Raw genomic sequence first — 23,608 nt, forward strand, 5'->3', positions numbered from 1 at the left:
TCATTTTTTTCTTTTTTTATTATTTTACAGCAGAAAGAATATAAAGCATTCAGAAAACATCTTCCATATTTTAAGGGCATTTCCAAATGTTTTGCATGGCTTCAGCAGCTGAAATCTCTTAATTATTATTATTTTTTTTTTTACATATCCATCGAGTCAGTGACACTTGTACATGCACAATTACAAAAACAAAACTAACAAACAAGGAAGAGGGGGAAGAAAAAGTAGGAGAAAGCAAAACACATTAGGAGAACGGGAAAAAGGAGTGGTTGAAATAATAGGGGAAGGAGAGAAAGAGAGGGTCACAACAGGGAAAGACAGAGAGGAAGACAGTTATAGAGGAGAGGAAAATGTATCTAACACTAGTTCACATGCAAAGTGTCGAGGACCCACGACTTTGTTTAAAGAAGGGCCATTTTTTTTCTTCTTGGTTTGGAATTGATGAAAACGTGCAGTTCGGTAAAGGGTGCCATATAATTGCTGTCCATAAACTACTGAATGCTTGTCTTGCAATACTGGCATTTGCATAAGAGTACGTCAACTAAATGTGTCCAATCATTTTCTATCTTCACTAGGTCTATAGGTCTCCACAAAATAATGCTTATTGCTCTGTGTCCACAAGTGGAAAACGTTGTGAGATGGTTTCTGCTCTGTGGTCCTGATGTGCCTCCATTTCAGTAGTTTGGGTGCATTGACAAAGGTAGAGGAGGAAAGCTAGTCCCTCGGGTCAATTAGCAGAGTGTAATGAAGGTAATCAAATCCATATGAAGTGCCTGTTTCTATAGCTAACCTGTCATACCACCCAGAGAATGGCTGTCAGCCATTCCTGAAGGGCTTTTTTCTGAAACAACTGTCCCTTTAACATCTGGTCATCTTCAACAGTCTCAGGAAGACCCCACTCAAATGTTTCAACATGTCATCACCCATATCTTAAATGAGATGAAATGTAGAACTGAGAATAACTCCAAAGACTATTTGAAGCTGTGTGTGATACTATTACATAGCAAGTCCTTGTTTTACTGAGAAACATCAAGTCAGAGGAGGTCAAAGGTTGAAATGTTACTATACTCATTAGCATAGCCTAGAAAAGAAAGTGAAGCATTTCCATTAGACTTCAAGCCATAGTGTCCCATAATGCAAACTCCTTTCTGTCTGAGCTATAGCCAAGACAGAAATAATTGACCGTACTGTCAATTGTGATCAACTTGTCTCAATTATAATTAGCTACACTACAAAGTTTTGTATCCCCTATTTTTGATTTAGTGTCCTTACATCTCTCCTCAGTTCAGCTTACTTATCTGAGAGGAAATGGATAACAGTAATGTATCCAGGATCATAGTAATCCTTTGCCTGGCTTGACCAGAAAGTTCTGTTGAGGGGTGTTGCATCTTCCTATCCTACTTCAATACAGTATGTCCTCTCTCTCTGCAGTGAATCACCAATCAGTGTCCTGCTCCACTTCCTCCTCCCCATTTTGGCACCCTGAGTAAAAGACGGAAGGGAGGTGAGCCGTTCCCTAGGACTAGGAGCAGGCTAGGAAAATAACACAATTATGAGCTCCATCTGCTGAACTGTGTACAAGTGAGACTGACTGTGCCTTGACATACCTATCTGCATATCTGGATATGTCCAGTGCAGTGTACTGTTGCCTGTGTGTGTGTGTATTGTTGTCTAGTATAATACTTGCAGTACACTGCCAAAAGAGTGTCCGAACTGTTCAGGTATTTGAAGTTGAGAGCACACCATCTCTATATCCAAATGAATGAAAAATAAAATGTGTTAAAAAAAAGTTTCAACTTGCTTCTAGAAAAACTTGCCCTCATGCTACCCCTGGAAATATGGTCAGTAAATACTGCAGATTGATCATAGTTTGTATTTGAAGGGTTCTCCTCTTCCCTCCAATCACATGCCCTCCGTCTTTCAGAGTTCTGTGACACGTCAAACCAACGTTCTTCGTTTTACAGAACAGCAAGTCTTTAAAAGTCTAACTACCGATTCTAGAAAAATAAGCATGCTTTGGGTGCAGTTCAGTCACCCAGTTAACTATGTTACCCATGCAAGCATAATAAAAACTTCTCATATGGCCACAGCAGTGTATTGGCTGGCATTCTTACCACTACCAGAATGACGAATGCAAGGCAATAAAACCACAGAAGTTATGGAATCTAATTCTCATGGTTTCAACAGGCAGTTCCAATAGAAAATGAAAACGCTTAGAATGTTGACAAGATGGAATGCGCTCCGTGGGTTAAGGGAACACTGTCACTGGAATGATTTTGGTGATGGTTTTGGATTGATATATTGTATGTACTTGATATACAGTAGTCCTAAAGAATTATGGATCAGTTGCTATTGGTATCTCCAAAGCCATGTTTTCCTCCTTAGGTACCTTGCATGCTTCCTGACATTGGCTTTGTGCGATCAATCGGGATATGATTAGGCACTTTCTACATAAACACTCTGAAAATAGGTTTACATAGCAAGTCTCTGTGAAATAAACACAAACATACAGAGAAATAAACCCAGAAGTACATAAAAACAAAAACATCAGAACAGCCAACAGTGTCTTGAGATGCATTTCAGCATTTAAAACAACAACATGTAATTGTCCAATGGCATGTTCTTATAGGAATATAATATATATCAGCAAAACTGCAAGAACCAGCAGACACTTATGGCCTAGGATTGAATACCATTGGATAGTCTCTATCATGCATTCACAGATACAGTATAATCAACTGGTATCAGTGGGTCTGTTCCCACTTCCCACATTTCATTTCATCATCTTTCAAACACTGCCCTCACATACCCCATTAGGAACCAGACACATACATTGTATTCTTCCTCAGAAGTTGCTATAATAGTAGTGGTGCATCTTGTTACGCTTACAGATCCCTCCTTTTGGCTCATTGACTTAGCTGCAACGATCCATAATGGTTCATGTGTTTCACCATAACCCCATCCGTTCTCTTTTGTTGTTGTTGCACTTTCGATTGTTTAAAGTGTTGCTTCTGCAGGCAAATGACTCGTTTCCTTTTACAAAGAATGCCAGCGATGCTACACATCATTCACTGTTGGCCACATTACATGTTGACTCTGGGCTGTCCAGACCCTGACAGGCCTTGGTAAAGTTAAGCTTCCAGCCCAAACGTAAAAACAAATGTCTTGTGTCAGCAGTTTGATAAGTTGATATCGTCTATTTCATCACCCGTGAGTTTGTCCTATGAAACACATGTTCAATCAACCTCAACTATAAACAACAACAACAAACAGGGCTGAGATTCCCATAGACACGGTTGCCATTTACAAACTTTATATGAACACAATCCATACGAACATGCTAAGAGACATTGACACCACCACCCTTCTCTCATATGGATAAACTAAAGCACACCATTCTTTTGCATTTGAAATGTTACTGACAAAGTGATCCCTGTGTATTTGGTGATGATGGCAACAAAAACAAATCTTGGGTTGTTCTGACGTGTGATAATGGATGAGAAACAGGAGACTTAAAAGTTGCTGTAGAAATATTTCTCCCTCTGCAATGTGTACCTCTATCTGTGATTCGCTGCCAGTCGTGATGGGACCTTGTGGTCTTCAATGCTAGTGTCTATTTCATTGTATGATTATCTGTTCTGATAAGATTAACTTAATTCTCTTGTTAAGCAATATAGCATTCACATTACTTGGCACCATTGGCAAAAGATTCTTGGTAGCCCAAAACAAAAATGTAAACATAACCATACATGTCTTAAGATCATTTCGCAGATTTCTCCTATCTCTAAATACATTATATATATTTTTTAAAACTTTTTAGTATTCGCAATAATGTCATGCTTTAGCAAAATGTTCTTCTCAAGAACAATCAAAATAAAATAAAATACTCTTATAGTGAAATAGTTAGAATCATTTTACAGAGCATAGCCACTACTGCTTTTGTTTAGTGTTTTGTTTTTGAACCTTTGTTCATGTTTTTCATGCACATAGCTCATTTTTATCCCAGGTATTTACACTATATACAATCAATACAACCATACTTCTTAGGCATTCAAACAAAACTATACAAATATTCTGTTTTTGTCTCGTACCTGTTTTTGACCCCTTTCTAATGAATAAAATAATATATTTCTAAAATACAATCCCCTTTGGGTAAATGTTTTTCCCTACCTTCAGCCTTCTTTATATACAGAAACCGCTCAATTGTCAAAAATATGGATTTGTCTAACCCCTATTTTGGGACTAGCTTAGGGACCCCTCGAAGAATCTCTAAGATGTCAAGGCAATGTATGTGATCTTCCCCTCAAAAGCCCTCACAGGCCCTGAAGGTCATTTAAAAAGAACAACAATAACCTTCATGACTGTAATCATTACAACACAAAAGAGGCAAGTTTTCTTTCTTCTTAGAATACCGAGGAAACAAATAGGCAAATGAAAAGCTAACAAGAGGACAATGTTGGTGTCATTCAGTAACTAGAGGAATGACTCTTGGGGAAGCAGGTGGGTACATGGGAGACTCTGTTGCATTTTAACATGAAGACAAACGCAAAACATTGAAAAACAGAGGTTACAGACCTAATTCCAAGCACGCAGGCGAAGACCTTCACCCATAGGCATGCACATTTGATAAAATCGACAACACATCATTTTGTAGGAGACGAGTCAGTTATCCCGGTAATGGGTACAAGGAACAGATTCAAGCAAAGAGGAATTAAACATATACAAAAGCTTAAAAACAAACACACCCCTTTATCTCTTGCCTCACAGTGCCCCCTAAACGTAGATAACACAATAAGCCATTCTTTTAATAAGCCCCGCCCATTCCTTCTCACACCCCTCCTACATTCAGATGCAGCCCCACCCCTTCGGACTGACTGGCGGAGTAGAGCACAGCGTAACAGAAGGACGCTTGATCTATTTCCAGTTACTATACTGAATGTATTCACCGACTGTTGATAGGGAGAGTACGTTTGCAAATGGATCAATATATTACCGAGAATGTTTGGTTCATTAGATGACATGTTTTCTCCTTCAAATGGATGAATCAGTTCCCTTTTTTTTTTTTTATGATGAAATACAATTAGAGCCAAGTCCCAATGTGTTTCTGTAAGGTTTCCTTATGTTCTGGTTGGCGTCTGTCCTCCATCCTAGCTGTCCTCCATCCTATCTGTCCTCCATCCTAGCTGTCCTCCATCCTAGCTGTCCTCCATCTTATCCTTTTGGTTTGATCCACTGGTGGCAGGGACATTTTCCACATGTCCAACATTCCTCTTCCTTTACCATCTAAAAACCTAGACTCCGATACTCCCAAAAAGACAAAGCAATCCATGAAAAAGTGCAAAAAATGTCATGAAGCTAATGTTCTGCGCCCCACAGCTTCTTCTCCTTTAGTTTAGAATTCTACAGAAGAAGTTGCCACTCTCCAACATACACAACGATAGATAAACGTGAAAAATGCTGTTGTTGTTGTACATGTAATCGAAGTGGAATCAGTCACGCTGTCATAGTTGTAATAATAATCGCAGTGTTTTCACTGAACTGTTTATTTTCTTCTCTTGTAAAATGTCTTGGGTACAAAGGGGGGAAAGAAAAGGAGGAGAGTGATGTCACATTGTGAGGGGGCTCTTCTGAGGGTTCTCATGTTCCTTGGCCCTTTTCGATTCGTTCACTCTGAAACACAGACGGAGAGACAGATGTCATTTAAACAGGGGTCTATGATCACCGTCACAGATCAGCTCTCACTGGATGGTGATGTTCTCTAATGTCTCAAACCATTCCCCTCCCTAGAGGACACCATTCCCCTCCCTAGAGGACACCATTCCCCTCCCTAGAGGACACCATTCCCCTCCATAGAGGACACCATTCCCCTCCCTAGAGGACACCATTCCCCTCCATAGAGGACACCATTCTCCTCCCTAGAGGACACCATTCCCCTCCATAGAGGACACCATTCCCATCCCTAGAGGACACCATTCCCCTCCATAGAGGACACCATTCCCCTCCATAGAGGACACCATTCCCCTCCATAGAGGACACCATTCTCCTCCCTAGAGGACACCATTCCCCTCCCTAGAGGACACCATTCCCCTCCCTAGAGGACACCATTCCCCTCCATAGAGGACACCATTCCCCTCCATAGAGGACACCATTCCCTCGAGAGAGGACAAGAGACATGGAGATCGACACAGCCCTCGTCAACGGGAGCTGGTGCTGGTCTGGAAAGAAAACACTGATTAATCTGACAACTATCAACATTGATAAAGACTTATTTGGATTAGATCTCATTCAGTCTAAATGATTATGTTCACTGAACCCATTCATTCAATACAGGTCAACATTGAAACTTGAAAACGATTCTTAAAGCAGTTTGATTTACTTTTAGACTCTTGAGAATATAATGTGATTGAAATAAGGTGTCTTGATAATGTAACTCTCTCCAAAACAAATCTCAAGAGAGGAAACAGTCCCTTGACAATTCCACCAAATATTTGTTGGGCTGAAAGAGACCATCAAGGCAGGCAGAGGTTAACAAATTGGTTTGTATTTGGAACATTGCTATGCACCAAATAAATGACTTTATCACTCCAGAATTGTGTTTAAATGAGTTTAATCAGAGGACTGTATTATTGTGTCTATCACTAAATGATGAACTACTAACACAATTGAAAACGTAACACATTCAATTTGGAAACAGTCCCTTGACATGTAATAGATATTTTTTGGACAAAAATATCCTATCCAAACTTGTATTGTGTTTGTATTGCATTATGTCCACTGGGAAGTGACATTACCTTGGCATTCCACTTGTGAACCATGTCCAAACTGAGCCAGAGCCAAACTGACGGCTCAGTAAACACCACACCTAATCAGTGTGTACAATGGACTCAGTAGATCTCACTGTACTGTAAGTCATTAGCCAATTACTGTGTTATATCATAATCAATATACCTATTGGCCCTTGGTGCTTGTACTGCTGACCACAGGAACACTGGGACTGGTGTATTTGCTCTGCCTGGCTGTACCTTCTATACTGCTTCTGAGAAAAGTCTTCTCATATGCACTCAATGAGTGGATAGAACCAAGGTAATGTCCATTTTTTTTTTACCACTGAGGACCTCAGTGTACTTTTAAATGCTGTCCTCTGGGAATACATTGTACATATTGTTGTATATGTTTTTTACCCAAATAAATTCAATTCAGAATGCATTACATTTCACATGGGCTTACACGTGTATCAACCCGAAGGTCCTTTAACTCTACCGAGCTCAGCGGTGAGCCCCCACCCACACTGCTATTTATGTAGGTTTAGTGATTCTCAGTGTGCTACTTCCTCTTCCTCTTCCCCTGGGGTGTGAATCCATTACTGGTACCACTCCTGCTGTTCTAACTCCCTGGAGGTGCATGGCAGGGACTCCCCATTGTTTGCTTGGTACTGCTAGTCTGACCTATTTGTGCTATCACAGCACTGTAACCCAGATCTTAACAAACATGCATGCTATCGCATCTTTATAGTACTGTAGCTACCTCACCTACTCTCAAAGCACAGTAACCCATACCGTACAGTAAGGATGTCTCAGATACAGAGGAAGTTAAGTTATCGGGGGTATGGCCTTATCAACCTAGCAATTTGTCATATAGAGATTGTGCTGATATATTACAATGAATTGATTCATACAATGAATTGATTCTCACAATGAATTGATTCATACATTCAAAATTCCCCCTTGTCTAAGAAGGTGAACTACAGTGTTTGTGAGTCATAAAGATGATGACGCTGATGATAACCGTCACATACTGTCGGTATTTTTGTCAATATGCCCGAAGACTTTCCGGGGGAGTAGTGGGACAGACAAACCGTTTCCACCCATCAAGAATTTCTTCAATATTTTCAGTGATGACGCAAGTGTCATTGAACCAGGCCTGAAATAGTGACAGATATCAATGCGATGCTGAAGGGAGCTCGTACAAGACAGTTTTGACAGTTTGAGGGAACAAAACCAAAGGGGATCAAGCCCACCCTCAACTCTGTCATGTGGGGCACAACAGGACAGACAGTAAGACAGACAGCTGTTTGGGAGAAAACATCCGGTCCATAGCATGCCTGGGGGTACATGTTAAAGAGCAAGGCCCATAGAGTCATGCAACATAGAGAAAACAAACTTCCGTTCTGTAAATAGGCATTTTCACATCAATAAAACAGAAGAACAATTCAACTCCTTTCCAGAGAAGAGAAAGAGGTGCCTGTTAAGTGTTGCAGTGACATAGTCATTCATAAGCGGTGGTTAGTTGGTTTAATAAGAGTAAAGCTACGCCTGCTCTGACTCTGAGCTTCTCAGTCAGTCCACCTGTGGCTCCAGTAGGCATCCATCATGCAAGCAGGCATCAAGCAACAGTGATGGACAAGATACAGGGAGGGGGAGAGAGAGAGAGAGAGAGGTTGAGAGGGAGGGAGAGATAGATGGAAAGAAAGTGAGAGGAGAGTGAGAGAGAGACAGAGAGGAGGTCAAGGACATATAGGATATATAACTGTATTGTTAGAGAGAGAGAGAGGCAGAGACATACAGTGTAGACAAGGAGGAGAGAAAGAGAAGGACGAACTGAGTTGCTGAGGCTGCACTCACCCGCTTGAACAGTCTATGGTCCATCAAGGGGCTTCGCATAAAAAGCAAAACAATACCAGACAGCTATTAGCACACAGTAGGCACTGTGAGGGAAGGAATTGGGGCGAGGAGAAGAGAGGTGGGGGCCAAATACAGTGGAGGGGAAGAGGGGGGTGTCTGAAGTGTTGTATATAACCCACCTAGACCTTTTATCAGCCCCAAAATAAATCAAATAGACAAATGAAAACAGAGAACTGTCCCTCTCATCTGTGCAGACTCCTTCTCGCCATCTAACGTGGAGTAAACCATTCATATATCTTGCAAATCCCTACACTGAAAGAAGATATGTATTTGGTAGTGTGTGTGTGTGAACATAACAAACACATTTGGAAACCCATAGGAGTTAGTGTTGTGGGCGGGGCTTACCTGTGGCGGCAGCGGCGTAGAAACCTCATGATCTTCCTGGCAGCCTGATCCTGCCTCTTGGAGAGCAGACTACTTCTGCAACACACAAGACAAGAGGGAACACTGGCTTTTGAGAGGGTCCACGATGTTAAAAGATACTGTGTCTGTTTGAAGCTAGTGTAGTTTCACAATGCTTGTTCTCTTTTTCAACCACGCTTTTAACCTTGACTTCAGGAGATTCTGTTATAGCATGGATACTATCCTCTCTGGGGAAACTCAAGAGCCTTGGTGCCTTCATCAATGTAAAAGATATTTACAGAAGTCGTATGTTCAAAATCTCAACCAATTACGCATGAACACAGAAGGCCACTACGATCCTAGGGACTCGTTCGTTATAAATTGATTTCCCCAAGTGAAGTCTGCAAGGTTAAAGTGGCAGTCAGCAGTTGCCTTCTCCCTACCCCCGTTCCATAACGGGATGGGGCTGGAGAAGGGATGGGGCTGGAGAAGGGATGGGGCTGGAGAAATGTACCACTCTCAGATTCATAGACGGAGCTATGGGTCTGACCAAACCCTTAGTACCAAAATATGACTTTTGAGGGTATATAGAGTTTGTTAAAATGTACTTTCTTTACAGACATTGGCATAAAATAAGCTTATATTTTAGGTTCTGATGGGGTACGGCAGTTGAACTAAGCTCACTAAGCGCATTTATAAGTTCTATTCTTTAAGAACCATGGGTACATATCATTCATTTATAAGTTCTATTCTTTAAGAACCATGGGTACATATCATTCATTTATAAGTCCCAAAATAGATGTAGCAATTGCAGACTGCCGCTATCCTGTAATGAGGCCTGCCTCCTGTATGTGTGTATTACTGTGTGTGTATCTGAGTGTGTGTCAATGCGTTTAGCTACTTGAGTTTATGCTGCTGTATGTTCGTGTGTGTGTGTGTTATTTAATCAATAAGGCATGAGGGGGGTTTGTGGTATATGGCCAATATACCATGGCCAAGGGCTGTTCTTAAGCACAATGCAACGCGGAGTGCCTGGATACAGCTATTAGCCGTGGGATATTGGCCATATACCACAAACCCCTGAGTTGCCTTAATGATATTATAAACTGTTTACCAACATAATGAGATTATAAATAGATTATAATTAAAATAAATGTTTTGTCATACCCGTGGCTGTCAGCCAATAAGCATTCAAGGCTCGAACCACCCAGTTTACAATGTGTATTTCACTACCTGAGTTTGTGTTGCTGTGTTTCAGTGTGAGTGTGCTACTGTGTGTGTGTGTGTGTGTGTTGTTGTGTTTCAGTGTGAGTGTGCTACTGTGTGTGTGTGTGTTGTTGTGTGAGTGTCACGGATCCCCCCAGTACTACTGCTCATTCTGTTCACCAGTTCCGGAGGTCGACGTCACCGGCCTTCTAGGCTGCACTGAACTGTGTCATTACACACACCTGTCCCCTATTCCGACTGATTAGTACTTGCATAAATGTGCCCTTTGTTTCCCCATTGGGCCGTCGATTATTGTTCCCATGTCCGTTGGCCGTGTGAGTACCTAAGCGTTGGTGCAGCTGTTATGCTGCGTGCTTTATAGATTGTGTATTACGGGTATCGTTCCGTGTCGTTCATCAAGGTTTACCCTCTCTCTTTTGTTTGGGTACAGCCCGGTGTTTTGTATACGTGTTTGTTTTGGGTGTATTAAGAACCACTATTGTGTTTCCTGCGCCTGTCTGCAACATCCTTTATATCAGCGTGACAGTGTGTTTAGCTACCTGTGTGTGTGTGTGTGTGTGTGTGTGTGTGTGTTTGTGTGTGTGTGTGTGTGTATACACATACCTGAGTTTATGTTGCACCAGGGCGGCGGCGGCTCCTCTGCGGTGGGGCCTGAGCCTGCCAAACTCCTTGTAGCCGCGGTAGTACTGCTGGATCAGCACGGCCGCCCGCCTGCTCTGCTGGAACTTCCTCTGCTCCTGGTAGCTGCGGAACTTACTCTGGATAAGAATGGCGGCCTGCGTCATCTTCTTATAAAGTGCATACTGCCACCGAGACGACCAGAGAGAGGAGGAGACGGAGGGTCAGGAACAGGAGGTTTGGAAATGATGGCCTCAAATGCACACATCTCTTGTCTGATTCACACTCTATGGCCAAATCAAGTGAAGCCAAACTGGGCTGACCTGGTGACGCATTCACTCTAGTTGCTGGAACCGTGCTGGAAAAGATAGACTAGCCAGTACGGTTAAGGTTGGCCCTAGAGTGTGAATCAGGCACAATACTATATAACTGGACTTAGGAAAGGTGCTGATGTAGGTTGAGTATCAATATAACCAAGTCAAGTGAACTTAGGTTGCATTGTAAGCAATCTGAGACAGTGAAAATATGTTACCTTCAAGGCTATCCATGTAAGCTTGCAAACAAAGAAAATGTGAGATTGTGAATCACGAAGGCATGAACAAGGTTCAGTCTGCGCCTAGAAAAAGTTAAAGGCTTTCTAAAAATCCCTAATAAATGTACTGCATCTATCCACTGTCTGTAAGATAAAGCAATGTGTAAAAGCATCCAACTATTGAATCTCCATGTGTGTGCCCAGCCTACCTGTTTGTACTTCTTGTAACAACGCTGAATGACGGCCGCAGCTACTTCCTGTTGATCTCTGAATGGGCGCCCCTGTGAGAGAGTAGGAGAGGTCAGAGGTCAGAAGTCAAAGTATAGGAAGTGGCGTAGTCTATTATAGGGCGCCACGGCTCCCTGAGGTCTCTTCCTGGGCCCAGGGCCCTGGTTGTCTGGAGGACAGAGGGAAGACCTGGGGTTGAGGAGGCTGGGGGAGAGGCTCCATCCTGGGCTGGGAGAGAAGAGAGGTAGGTGGTGGTGCCAGCCCAGAGTTCTTCTCCTCCCCAGTGTCAGCTGGCAGAGGGGTAGAACAGATGACAGTGAACGATAGTGAACAGTTTGAGACGTGGAAACTCATTAAAGCTAGCCATGGGGGGGGGGGGGAGCAAGGGGAGGCGTGGGGGAGCTGGGCAGGGTATGTGGAGCTGGTTAAGGACAGGAAGCAGCGGGCTCCACACACATATCATTTAAAGAGAGAGAGAAGAGAAAGGGAGAGAGAGCTTACAGGGAGCAGGGAAAAAGGAGCAGTGCAGTCTTTCCTTAAAGCAAGGCCATGCTCTGCTCAAAGCAGTCCTTTCCCATGCTGAAACCACAGGGACCACAGAGTTTGAGTGTGTCTTAGTGAGACACGCACAGAGAGAGGTAGATATGAGTGTTAATTAACACAATCCATTGATGATTACTGGGTGAGGGTCCTCACAGCAAAGATAGTGTCTTGTGTACTCAGCACACTCCGACACAGACCAGGACGTAGCTTTGTTCATATAGCAACCTTTCCAGATTCAAGGGACCCATTCATCTTTTCACCTGATAACATTAAGGTCAACACCACATCAACATAGAGTGCCAGTCCTAACAGAGATGCTGTACTTTGTTTTGGACAGCAGGTATGATACTGTGTGTGGTACCTCATCCAGGCCTGTACCTTGTACTTGCGGAAGGCAGTTTGGACTAGACGGGCGGCCTCGTACAGCTCCCTCTGCTCGGGGTCGGACAGGGTGAGCTGGGCCAGGTCTCTCTCCACCTTGCTGTTGGAGGCCTGGAGGAACTCGCTCCAGTCGGCCGGGGGGGGCAGGGTGGGCCTCCCCATGGACCCCTCCCTCAGGGGAGACCCCCCTGGGCTGGAGGACGGAGCGAGAGGTCCACTGTACAGAGATCTGGAGGAAGACAGAGGGAGGGGCAGGGGGTTGGAGGTGACAGTTTAAAAAGTAATCAGCTAAATATTGTTGTCAGAAAATGTAGTACCAATACACTACTGCTATGCCATGCACAGGAAATCTTCTGCAAAACATTTATGGTCAGTTTCCCAGATCAGAGTTAAGCCTACATATTCTCCATTGAGAATGCTTTTTAGACTAGGTATAGACTTAATCTGGGTACAGAAAACCAGACCAGATCACATTCAGTCCAGAGTATGGCTCTGCTGTGTTTCTCACCGTAGATGTATAATGCTGGGCAGCTGTTCCACGTCTCCGAGGTAACTGGCCAACCAGCTCATGGTGTTGCTGACCCCAGTACTGTCCAGAGGCACCCCGTCCAGGGCCACAAAGTTCTCCCTCTTGATCCTCTCTGGGGTCGCCTCAATGATGTGCTCTGCCAGAGTCATCATGTTCACCTGCAGGGGGAGAATCCCCCAGGATTGAGTATACTGCAGATCACACACTTAGCACATTGGTACCTTATTGTCTGTGGGTTTGTTCCGTTGCTTTACAATGAGGTGCTTTTTGGTTCCGGTGCATCACAATGTGGAAGGAAGGATGAGTCATTACATCCACATTTCATCTTAGATGTTTCCACATCATGAGTTTGCAAGTTTAGAATGACTTCTAAGAAACAATGAACATTAAACATGACAACGATCGTGACTATGAAGACGATGGTTGTTATTGTTGTGCATCCCTCGCTCTGCCCCTCATCTCCCAGGCTCAGCCTCAGTGTGACTGTGATGGATGACAGAGGGCTCTCTTGGCTGTGAGAGCCGATCAATGGATGGAGTTTATTATGTGGTGATGGAGGTCCACACACTGCCGGGGAGGCCTGTGTATGTGGGTGTGTGTGTTGACTTCACACGTCAGGGGATCCAGTGGCACGGCCCAACAGAGCTGCCAGCGGTCAATCACATCTTCTTGTCATGTATATTCACTGGTAGTGCAGATCTATAGACGTGAGGTCGATACTATGACGTGCTATGGATAGTGTTGTCTGGTAAACAAGTGTGAATGTACGTGCAATGAGCAGGCCAATAGACAGGGTTGGCAGTGGAGTGAGTGGTAAACATTAGAGTCACTGTCTTGAGTAAATACAGTGCCTTGCGAAAGTATTCGGCCCTCTTGAACTTTGCGACCTTTTGCCACATTTCAGGCTTCAAACATAAAGATATAAAACTGTATTTTTTTGTGAAGAATCAACAACAAGTGGGACACAATCATGAAGTGGAACGACATTTATTGGATGTTTCAAACTTTTTTAACAAAGCAAAAACTGAAAAATTGGGCGTGCAAAATTATTCAGCCCCCTTAAGTTAATACTTTGTAGCGCCACCTTTTGCTGCGATTACAGCTGTAAGGCGCTTGGGGTATGTCTCTATCAGTTTTGCACATCGAGAGACTGAAATGTTTTCCCATTCCTCCTTGCAAAACAGCTCGAGCTCAGTGAGGTTGGATGGAGAGCATTTGTGAACAGCAGTTTTCAGTTCTTTCCACAGATTCTCGATTGGATTCAGGTCTGGACTTTGACTTGGCCATTCTAACACCTGGATATGTTTATTTTTGAACCATTCCATTGTAGATTTTGCTTTATGTTTTGGATCATTGTCTTGTTGGAAGACAAATCTCCGTCCCAGTCTCAGGTCTTTTGCAGACTCCATCAGGTTTTCTTCCAGAATGGTCCTGTATTTGGCTCCATCCATCTTCCCATCAATTTTAACTATCTTCCCTGTCCCTGCTGAAGTAAAGCAGGCCCAAACCATGATGCTGCCACCACCATGTTTGACAGTGGGGATGGTGTGTTCAGGGTGATGAGCTGTGTTGCTTTTACGCCAAACATAACGTTTTGCATTGTTGCCAAAAAGTTCAATTTTGGTTTCATCTGACCAGAGCACCTTCTTCCACATGTTTGGTGTGTCTCCCAGGTGGCTTGTGGCAAACTTTAAATGACACTTTTTATGGATATCTTTAAGAAATGGCTTCTTCTTCTTGCCACTCTTCCATAAAGGCCAGATTTGTGCAATATACGACTGATTGTTGTCCTATGGACAGAGTCTCCCACCTCAGCTGTAGATCTCTGCAGTTCATCCAGAGTGATCATGGGCCTCTTGGCTGCATCTCTGATCAGTCTTCTCCTTGTATGAGCTGAAAGTTTAGAGGGACGGCCAGGTCTTGGTAGATTTGCAGTGGTCTGATACTCCTTCCATTTCAATATTATCGCTTGCACAGTGCTCCTTGGGATGTTTAAAGCTTGGGAAATCTTTTTGTATCCAAATCCGGCTTTAAACTTCTTCACAACAGTATCTCAGACCTGCCTGGTGTGTTCCTTGTTCTTCATGATGCTCTCTGCGCTTTTAACGGACCTCTGAGACTATCACAGTGCAGGTGCATTTATACGGAGACTTGATTACACACAGGTGGATTGTATTTATCATCATTAGTCATTTAGGTCAACATTGGATCATTCAGAGATCCTCACTGAACTTCTAGAGAGAGTTTGCTGCACTGAAAGTAAAGGGGCTGAATAATTTTGCACGCCCAATTTTTCCGTTTTTGATTTGTTAAAAAAGTTTGAAATATCCAATAAATGTCGTTCCACTTCATGATTGTGTCCCACTTGTTGTTGATTCTTCACAAAAAAATACAGTTTTATATCTTTATGTTTGAAGCCTGAAATGTGGCAAAAGGTCGCAAAGTTCAAGGGGGCCGAATACTTTCGCAAGGCACTGTATATGGTAAAAAGCAACTATCTCCAGTAAAGATATGATAAAGAGTAACTAGAGTAAAGAGACAGTAGAGAGTAGGGTGAGTTAACTGACCTGCAGGTCATTCATCTGTGTCATACAGTCCTGGTTCTCCAGATCTTCTCTGTAGGACAGCAGCTCAGTGCTCACCATCTCTCTCTCAGCTATCACCAGCATGTTCCCCAGCTGTTCCCTCTGTCTCAGCCTGCTAGCCAGCTTCTCCTTTCCCAGGCTGCTGCCCCCAGAGCCCCCCGAGCCCTTCCTGCCTGAGCCCCCACTGGAGAAACCCTCCCTGGAGCGCCACTTGGTTCCTCCGGATTCTCCAGCACTTCCCCCACTGGAGAGGCTCTTGTCTGGGCTGAGGCCCTCATGGGACAGGCTCTTGGGGCTGAAGGACAGCTTGTGTAGCTGCTGCTGCTCCAGGCTCAGTGGGACAGACATGGCCTTGTCGGGCCGGGCCTGGAACATCTCTGGGTTTGGCTTGTGTTTCTTGGCCAGGGGCAGGTCTCGCTGGCACTCACTGCTGTAGTAGTTGGAGGGCTCAGATCGCGGCCTTCTCAAGTCTGCAGAAGGGATACAAGATACTATTTTCAAGACATTTAAACAAACAATATTTCCAAAATGTTTTTGTCTAAAGCTCTTATCTATTGTCCCTTTACCCCACTGATACCAGTGTGGGGCCTCAGTTACTGCCTCTCCTGTCCCCCAGTCTGCTCTGACCTGGGTTGAGGTTGCTCGAAGTGGCCGTGGTGGAGCCTCCTTTCTTCCCGCCGGGCACCATCACGCCGTCGCTGGCCCATGTGACCATCCAGCTGTCTGAGGTGGGAGCGTCGTGGGGGGTGGGGGAGAAGGACATGCGTGTGGTGGGTGGCAGAGGTGCAGGGGGTTGCTGTTCCTCTCTCTGCAGCTGCTCCAGACACTCGGCCAGCTTGGTGTGGCCGCGGGAGCGGGCGATGGACAAGGGCAGGCGTCCCAAGGAGTCAGGGATGGCCAGGGCCCGTCGGTCCCATTTATACAGGACCACTGCCGCTTCCAGGTGACCTAGGGCACACGCCCACATCTGGAGAAAAGACAGCAGGGGCACAGGTCACAGGTCACAGGTCAGAGGAAAGGTGCCAGCATGCCTGGTAACTTAACATTCTTGGAAAAGTTCATCTTACAATTGAATGATTTATGAAAGTCTGCAGCGTTTGAAAGGCTTTATGGAAGACTCCTGCAGTGGTTTCACGAGATACAGCTCTCTATATCTTACCAGAGGGGTGCAGGAGAAGTGGTCCACATTGAGGGGATCGACCTCCAACTCCAGGTCAATGCTGTCTGCATGCTTGGTGCTGTTGGAGGAGAGAACAGAACACTGTACTCCCAGACTACCTCTGGCTAAAACACAACATTATCCACATAAAGTTTTCATCTATTTACAATTTTTGAATACAGTATTTCCTGGTCCTAAACCAGTTCCATAATATATATTTATATGTCCCAAGGTCTCTCTGTATATTACTTTGATAAACAGACAATGAGAGGTGTCTGAGGTTCTCACTCACCGCCACTTGATGAGTGTCTGGATGAGGGTGGCGTAGCCCTGCCCAGCGGCCAGGTGGAGCAAGGTCATGCCCCTGAAGGTCTTGGAGTGGATCAGATGTTTGGACTTGGCCCAGCAGGCCCGGTTCATCATCTTCTCACACACCACCACCACACGGCTCTCAAAGCTGCTGCCCGCCTGCCCCTGCCCTGACACACACTGACAACACACACAAACACAACAGGTGTTACTTACAACTACAACACCAACACTTTACAACACCTGACTTCTCAAACAGAAACAGACCGTACCTTTTTTCCCATGTCATCCTTCATAAGCCAAATATCGACCAAGTACATACAATATCAAAGACACTTCTATATTGTTGAATACTTCACAAAGTCATTGCTCCATCAATGAAATAGTGCATTTCCTACAGTATGATCTACTTTACCTGTGTCTGGCTGTTGTGACCACCACCACCGCCTCCTCCTCCTCCACCTGCTCCTGCTCCCCCTCCTCCTCCTGCACCTCCTCCGCTGCCCTGCTGGTGATGGGAGGCCATCTCTGCCATCCGTCGCTCCATCTGCTCCAGGCGCTCCAGGATGGACATTCTGAACTGGTTATCTGCAACATAGACACATAACACACGTCAGCATCCATAGACCTACAGTATGGTCATCAGTGACACCCAGTACTATGGTGCCATATGGTGCCTAAGAAGGTATCTGTATAAATCGGAAGGTATCTGCAACCAAGACACATGAACACGTCGAAACACATCAGTCATTAACTTCAGCACCACTGTTGCCTTTACTTAAATAACCTTTAAGGCCCATCAATATTGTGCTAATTGCTGCAGTCATTCATAAAAATGTTTTTTTTATTCTAGTAATCTGGACTGGATGATTGACCAGGGAGTGGATGGAGGCTTGGTGAAAGTGTCCGCTTGCTCGCGCACGCACGCACACACACACACGCGGTCTTAGACACCCTCTGAGGAGAGTCTGCAGATGGACTCTCTCTCCTACTGATGAACTAACTCTAGCCCATTATGACTGAGTTTATCATTCCTGCTGTGTTCTGCCTCTCTTGGCCGCATAACACTACCTTTGGCTTATATGGTAGGAGGGGCTGAGAGCCACTGTATAAAATCACTCAACAAGCACTCGTCCATAGTCCTTGAGAAAGGCTTTCCATAGATAGACAGATGGAGGCTATTAGGCTGTACAGTTACTAAATGCTGCTGGCAAATAGTTTTCCAACCATGAGCAGCGTTAACCAACAGATCTACAACCTGGACTGAAAGAAATGCCTCTGGAATCACGGTTCAAAACATAATAAATGCTGAGTCATTTAAAAGTGCTGAACAACAACAATGAATTACAAGCATACAGAACATTGCATGCATACAGAACATTGCATGCATACAGAACATTGCATGCATACAGAACATTGCATGCATACAGAACATTGCATGCATACAGAACATTGCATGCATACAGAACATTGCATGCATACAGTGTATTTTATGCTTGAAGCCACACAAGTCAAATCAAATGATGATGAACAACGAGTGGGTAGTGGGTAATGGGTAGTGGGTAATGGTTGGAGTAGGACTGCTCTCCATCAGTTGACCTGCAGTTAGTGTGCTTTAGTCACTTACACCAACATAGAGAAGAGAGCTCTATGTTCAAACACACGTACACACGGACGCACACATCCACACACACAGACAGACACACACATGCACACACACACATACGCACACACTCGCATGCACACTTGCACACAAACGCACACACACAGACCGTGGGATGGGATGGGCACAGGAGTAGGGAAGGCAGTAGGGAAGGCAGTAGGTCCATTGCAGAAGGGAAGGCAGGCAGGGAAGGCAGTAGGGAAGGCAGGCAGGGAAGGCAGTAGGGAAGGCAGTAGGGAATTCAGTAGGGAAGGCGAAGGCAGGTAGGGAAGGCAGGCAGGGAAGGCAGTAGGGAAGGGCAGGTAGGGAAGGCAGTAGGGAAGGCAGGCAGGGAAGGCAGTAGGGAAGGCAGTAGGGAATTCAGTAGGGAAGGCGAAGGCAGGTAGGGAAGGCAGGCAGGGAAGGCAGTAGGGAAGGGCAGGTAGGGAAGGCAGTAGGGAAGGCAGGTACGGAAGGCAGTAGGGAAGGCAGTAGGGAAGGTAGGTAGGGAAGGCAGTAGGGATGCAGGTAGGGAAGCCAGGTAGGGAAGGCAGTGGGAAAGGCAGGTAGGGAAGGCAGTAGGGAAGGCAGTAGGGAAGGCAGGTAGGGAAGGCAGTAGGGAAGGCAGGTAGGGAAGGCAGGTAGGGAAGGCAGTAGGGAAGGCAGGTAGGGAAGGCAGGTAGGGAAGGCAGTAGGGAAGTCAGGTAGGGAAGGCAGGTAGGGAAGGCAGTAGGAACACTGCATTAGCATTTCTCATTTAGCCACAGTGAGGCTGTTTCTGTGGCAACCTGCTACCGAGCGGTAACTAAGCGACAGGAATATGCCTGTGTGTGTATGGTTCCTCCCTCCCCGCGGCATTGGCTTATTGATGAATGGGAAGAGGAAGACTCGGAGCACGAGTACAAAACGGGTCAGAAAATCCCACAATGGAAAAAATACAAACACACATACATGTACATCCATTCTCCATCACTACGTTATGATAACGGTCGTACATTATCTCCCTGAGGGGACCCTGCAGTAACAATGTAATGACTCCCTAAGTGGGGAGCTGCCACAGCAGGGTCCTTGTGACATTTACACTACAGCGTTTCCTGGCAGTCAGTCTCAGGCAGAAGCTCTCCGCCCTTCAGGGAGTGAATGTCATGCTTGTGTTCACTATAAGTCAAGTAATTGTTACTGTTAAAGGAAAAAACATACAGCCAATGGCCAGTAAATGACTTCTATCACCGATGATGTGTAGTCGATCTAGAAAATCCAATGGATGTTCATCCCACATACACACCATCCTTATGTCTCTCCCCAGCTCTCATCCTGTCACTAGCCATGGCTGATACTTAAATTACACCCCCCCTCCGCCTCCACCATAGTGCTAGCTTTCTTCACCTCTCCATAGGTGGCTAAGGGCAAATTGCTGATGAGGGCTGCAGAGGTACCATACCCAGACCATACCATAGTGGTAGGAGGGGGGAGGTAAGGGTCAGAGGGGTTAAGTAGGTCACAGCCCTGCAGCATTTCTAGCCACCAGGGTTATGCTCTCTGAGAGAGGATGGATAGGAGAGAGGGGGAGAGAGACGGTGGCGAGGGCCGGAGGGGAGGACTTAGCGGCAGCAGCAAGCCTGGCTGACATGTCTTTGTTCAGACCCAGTGCTGCAGTGTGCTGCAGTGCAGATGATGTCATCTCCACCTGCTGGCTGCTGCTCTGAATGCGATGCACGTATACTGCAGAGGGAGGAGGGAGGGAGCACAGAGCGGGAGGGATGGATGGAGGGAGGGAGCATGCATCCAGCCAAACAGAACTACAACAACACTCTAACATCACCAACAGTCTCCCTTGTGCCTTGTTCCTCCCTCTCTTGACAGTGTGTAATTGAAGACGTCTACACGGGTCACTAAGGCTGCAGCGACACAGCTCTGACTGACAGGGAGCCTGGCACATCATATGAACAGTAGCTGACTAATCACTTACCCCCAGAAAACACATGCAGACATGTATTAGCTGACAAACAGGAGCTGCTCAAACTGGGTTTGTGTGTTTGAGTGAACAACGGTTTTGTTTCAAATCAAATGAAGGACAGGCCAACATATTCTCATTCTACATGCTGCTTCATCCTATAAAGCTACAGTTGACAGTGTGAAATACACTACATAACCCCTTAAATGGTTAAGTGAGAAGGGAACAAAAGCACTAGCATAATCACTTCAGGTATAGTCTAAAGCTTCTAGTAATGTGTATGAGAACTTGAGCCACAGGTTTGGAGCAGCACAGTAGAGGACAGCTCACTGTCCTAGCTGAGGGACATGAGGACAGGCCACTATCTATTTCACTGCAGATACACACTGCCCAGGTTGAGAAGGTGCAAGACAAATATACACACACACACACAAACGCGCGAACACACTAACTATGTGATAGACCGTGAAAACTAGGTACAAGCACTTATTTGCAGTAAATTAGCTCTCAATGTATAATGTAGTAGCATGGAGTGGAAGGTACATGGAAGGCCACAGGAGACTAGTTAGGCATCAATGATGAATATTCTACACTTTTAGTACAAACACGGAGTCACAATGGTCTGGATGCCAGGCTAACAATACTGGGTCTCAATGGTCTGGATGCCAGGCTGACAATACTGAGTCTCAATGGTCTGGATGCCAGGCTGACAATACTGAGTCTCAATGGTCTGGATGCCAGGCTAACAATACTGAGTTACAATGGTCTGGATGCCAGGCTGACAATACTGAGTCTCAATGGTCTGGATGCCAGGCTAACAATACTGAGTCTCAATGGTCTGGATGCCAGGCTGACAATACTGAGTCTCAATGGTCTGGATGCCAGGCTGACAATACTGAGTCTCAATGGTCTGGATGCCAGGCTGACAATACTGAGTCTCAATGGTCTGGATGCCAGGCTAACAATACTGAGTTACAATGGTCTGGATGCCAGGCTGACAATACTGAGTCTCAATGGTCTGGATGCCAGGCTAACAATACTGAGTCTCAATGGTCTGGATGCCAGGCTGACAATACTGAGTCTCAATGGTCTGGATGCCAGGCTAACAATACTGAGTCTCAATGGTCTGGATGCCAGGCTGACAATACTGAGTCTCAATGGTCTGGATGCCAGGCTGACAATACTGAGTCTCAATGGTCTGGATGCCAGGCTAACAATACTGAGTCTCAATGGTCTGGATGCCAGGCTGACAATACTGAGTCTCAATGGTCTGGATGCCAGGCTAACAATACTGAGTCTCAATGGTCTGGATTTAGAGCAGAAGTGTCATCTGACACCTTCCTCCTCACACACCAACCTGTGGGTCCGTTAATGACACTCAACTACTGTTCTACAGCTGGACCCCATCATTATCTTTATATGACTATTGTAGCAAACCCCCAAATGTACTGATCTAGAAAGGCTGGGTCCAACCTCTGTGTGAATATGGTAGCAAACCACCACATGTAGTCTAATAGACAAGCTGTGGCTATAGCAAACCCCCGCATGTTCAGTAGTTAGAAAGACTGTGGTCCTACCACCCTCAGAGTCTGTGACTGTGCAGCATATTCTCCTGATTGACAGAAGCTGGTATTTGTGCCTGTCTAAAGGAAGAGGTTGCTAGGCCATCTGGCACAGGCTCACACAGCTGGGACCCATGGGGACACTGATAATCAAAAGCTAAGTTGCCTTCTTTCTTTGGCATAATGACCAGCTTTGTTAGTTCTGTCCATTGTGGAGGGTTTCTTTAATAGGGTTTCCTCTTCCTTCAGCTTGTAATGGGTTTATGTGCAGTATTCTTTCTCCTGGACAAAGTGTAGGATATTGATGAGAGGTTTGAAAAGAACAAAAGTTAAGACCACAGAAACAAGTTCATTTTCTTAATTTGTTTGAGGAGAGTGCATTTATCTGAAAACAATGGCCCCACACATGTGTCAGCTTGACCCAACAAAGAAACAACAACAAGGGTCGTCATGGGTCAAAATCAGACGAACACCAGACCTTTCCTATTATGAACACTACATACAGTGCCTTGCGAAAGTATTCGGCCCCCTTGAACTTTGCGACCTTTTGCCACATTTCAGGCTTCAAACATAAAGATGTAAAACTGTATTTTTTGTGAAGAATCAACAACAAGTGGGACACAATCATGAAGTGGAACAACATTTATTGGATATTTCAAACTTTTTTAACAAAGCAAAAACTGAAATATTGGGCGTGCTAAATTATTCAGCCCCCTTAAGTTAATACTTTGTAGCGCCACCTTTTGCTGCGATTACAGCTGTAAATCGCTTGGGGTATGTCTCTATCAGTTTTGCACATCGAGAGACTGAAATGTTTTCCCATTCCTCCTTGCAAAACAGCTCGAGCTCAGTGAGGTTGGATGGAGAGCATTTGTGAACAGCAGTTTTCAGTTCTTTCCACAGATTCTCGATTGGATTCAGGTCTGGACTTTGACTTGGCCATTCTAACACCTGGATATGTTTATTTTTGAAACATTCCATTGTAGATTTTGCTTTATGTTTTGGATCATTGTCTTGTTGGAAGACAAATCTCCGTCCCAGTCTCAGGTCTTTTGCAGACTCCATCAGGTTTTCTTCCAGAATGGTCCTGTATTTGGCTCCATCCATCTTCCCATCAATTTTAACTATCTTCCCTGTCCCTGCTGAAGAAAAGCAGGCCCAAACCATGATGCTGCCACCACCATGTTTGACAGTGGGGATGGTGTGTTCAGGGTGATGAGCTGTGTTGCTTTTACGCCAAACATAACGTTTTGCATTGTTGCCAAAAAGTTCAATTTTGGTTTCATCTGACCAGAGCACCTTCTTCCACATGTTTG

General features: G+C 44.9%; 1 protein-coding gene across 8 annotated transcripts in view; it reads right to left on the minus strand.

Annotated features, from left to right (window-relative positions):
* Nucleotides 1-470: 470 nt before the first annotated feature.
* Nucleotides 471-23,608, minus strand: part of LOC109869206 (calmodulin-binding transcription activator 1) — a 435,704-nt gene continuing 412,566 nt past the window's right edge. For 3 of the 8 annotated variants that reach the window (XM_031804276.1, XM_031804277.1, XM_031804279.1), the window contains 13 exons: nucleotides 17,550-17,722; nucleotides 17,118-17,314; nucleotides 16,826-16,904; nucleotides 16,294-16,633; nucleotides 15,649-16,136; nucleotides 13,061-13,239; nucleotides 12,550-12,781; nucleotides 11,610-11,681; nucleotides 11,401-11,421; nucleotides 10,854-11,053; nucleotides 9,027-9,101; nucleotides 8,622-8,652; nucleotides 5,054-5,670 (listed from right to left, as the gene is read on the minus strand). In XM_031804276.1, the coding sequence (XP_031660136.1) occupies nucleotides 5,638-5,670; nucleotides 8,622-8,652; nucleotides 9,027-9,101; nucleotides 10,854-11,053; nucleotides 11,401-11,421; nucleotides 11,610-11,681; nucleotides 12,550-12,781; nucleotides 13,061-13,239; nucleotides 15,649-16,136; nucleotides 16,294-16,633; nucleotides 16,826-16,904; nucleotides 17,118-17,314; nucleotides 17,550-17,722 (2,120 nt within the window). In that variant the 3' untranslated portion in view covers nucleotides 5,054-5,637. Of the gene's footprint in view, nucleotides 5,671-8,621; nucleotides 8,653-9,026; nucleotides 9,102-10,853; nucleotides 11,054-11,400; nucleotides 11,422-11,609; nucleotides 11,682-12,549; nucleotides 12,782-13,060; nucleotides 13,240-15,648; nucleotides 16,137-16,293; nucleotides 16,634-16,825; nucleotides 16,905-17,117; nucleotides 17,315-17,549; nucleotides 17,723-23,608 lie in introns of all 8 variants that reach the window. The other 5 variants (XM_031804272.1, XM_031804274.1, XM_031804273.1 and 2 more) reach the window with 5 other exon arrangements.

This window comes from Oncorhynchus kisutch, linkage group LG24, assembly GCF_002021735.2.
Source record: "Oncorhynchus kisutch isolate 150728-3 linkage group LG24, Okis_V2, whole genome shotgun sequence".
Taxonomy (NCBI): domain Eukaryota; kingdom Metazoa; phylum Chordata; class Actinopteri; order Salmoniformes; family Salmonidae; genus Oncorhynchus; species Oncorhynchus kisutch.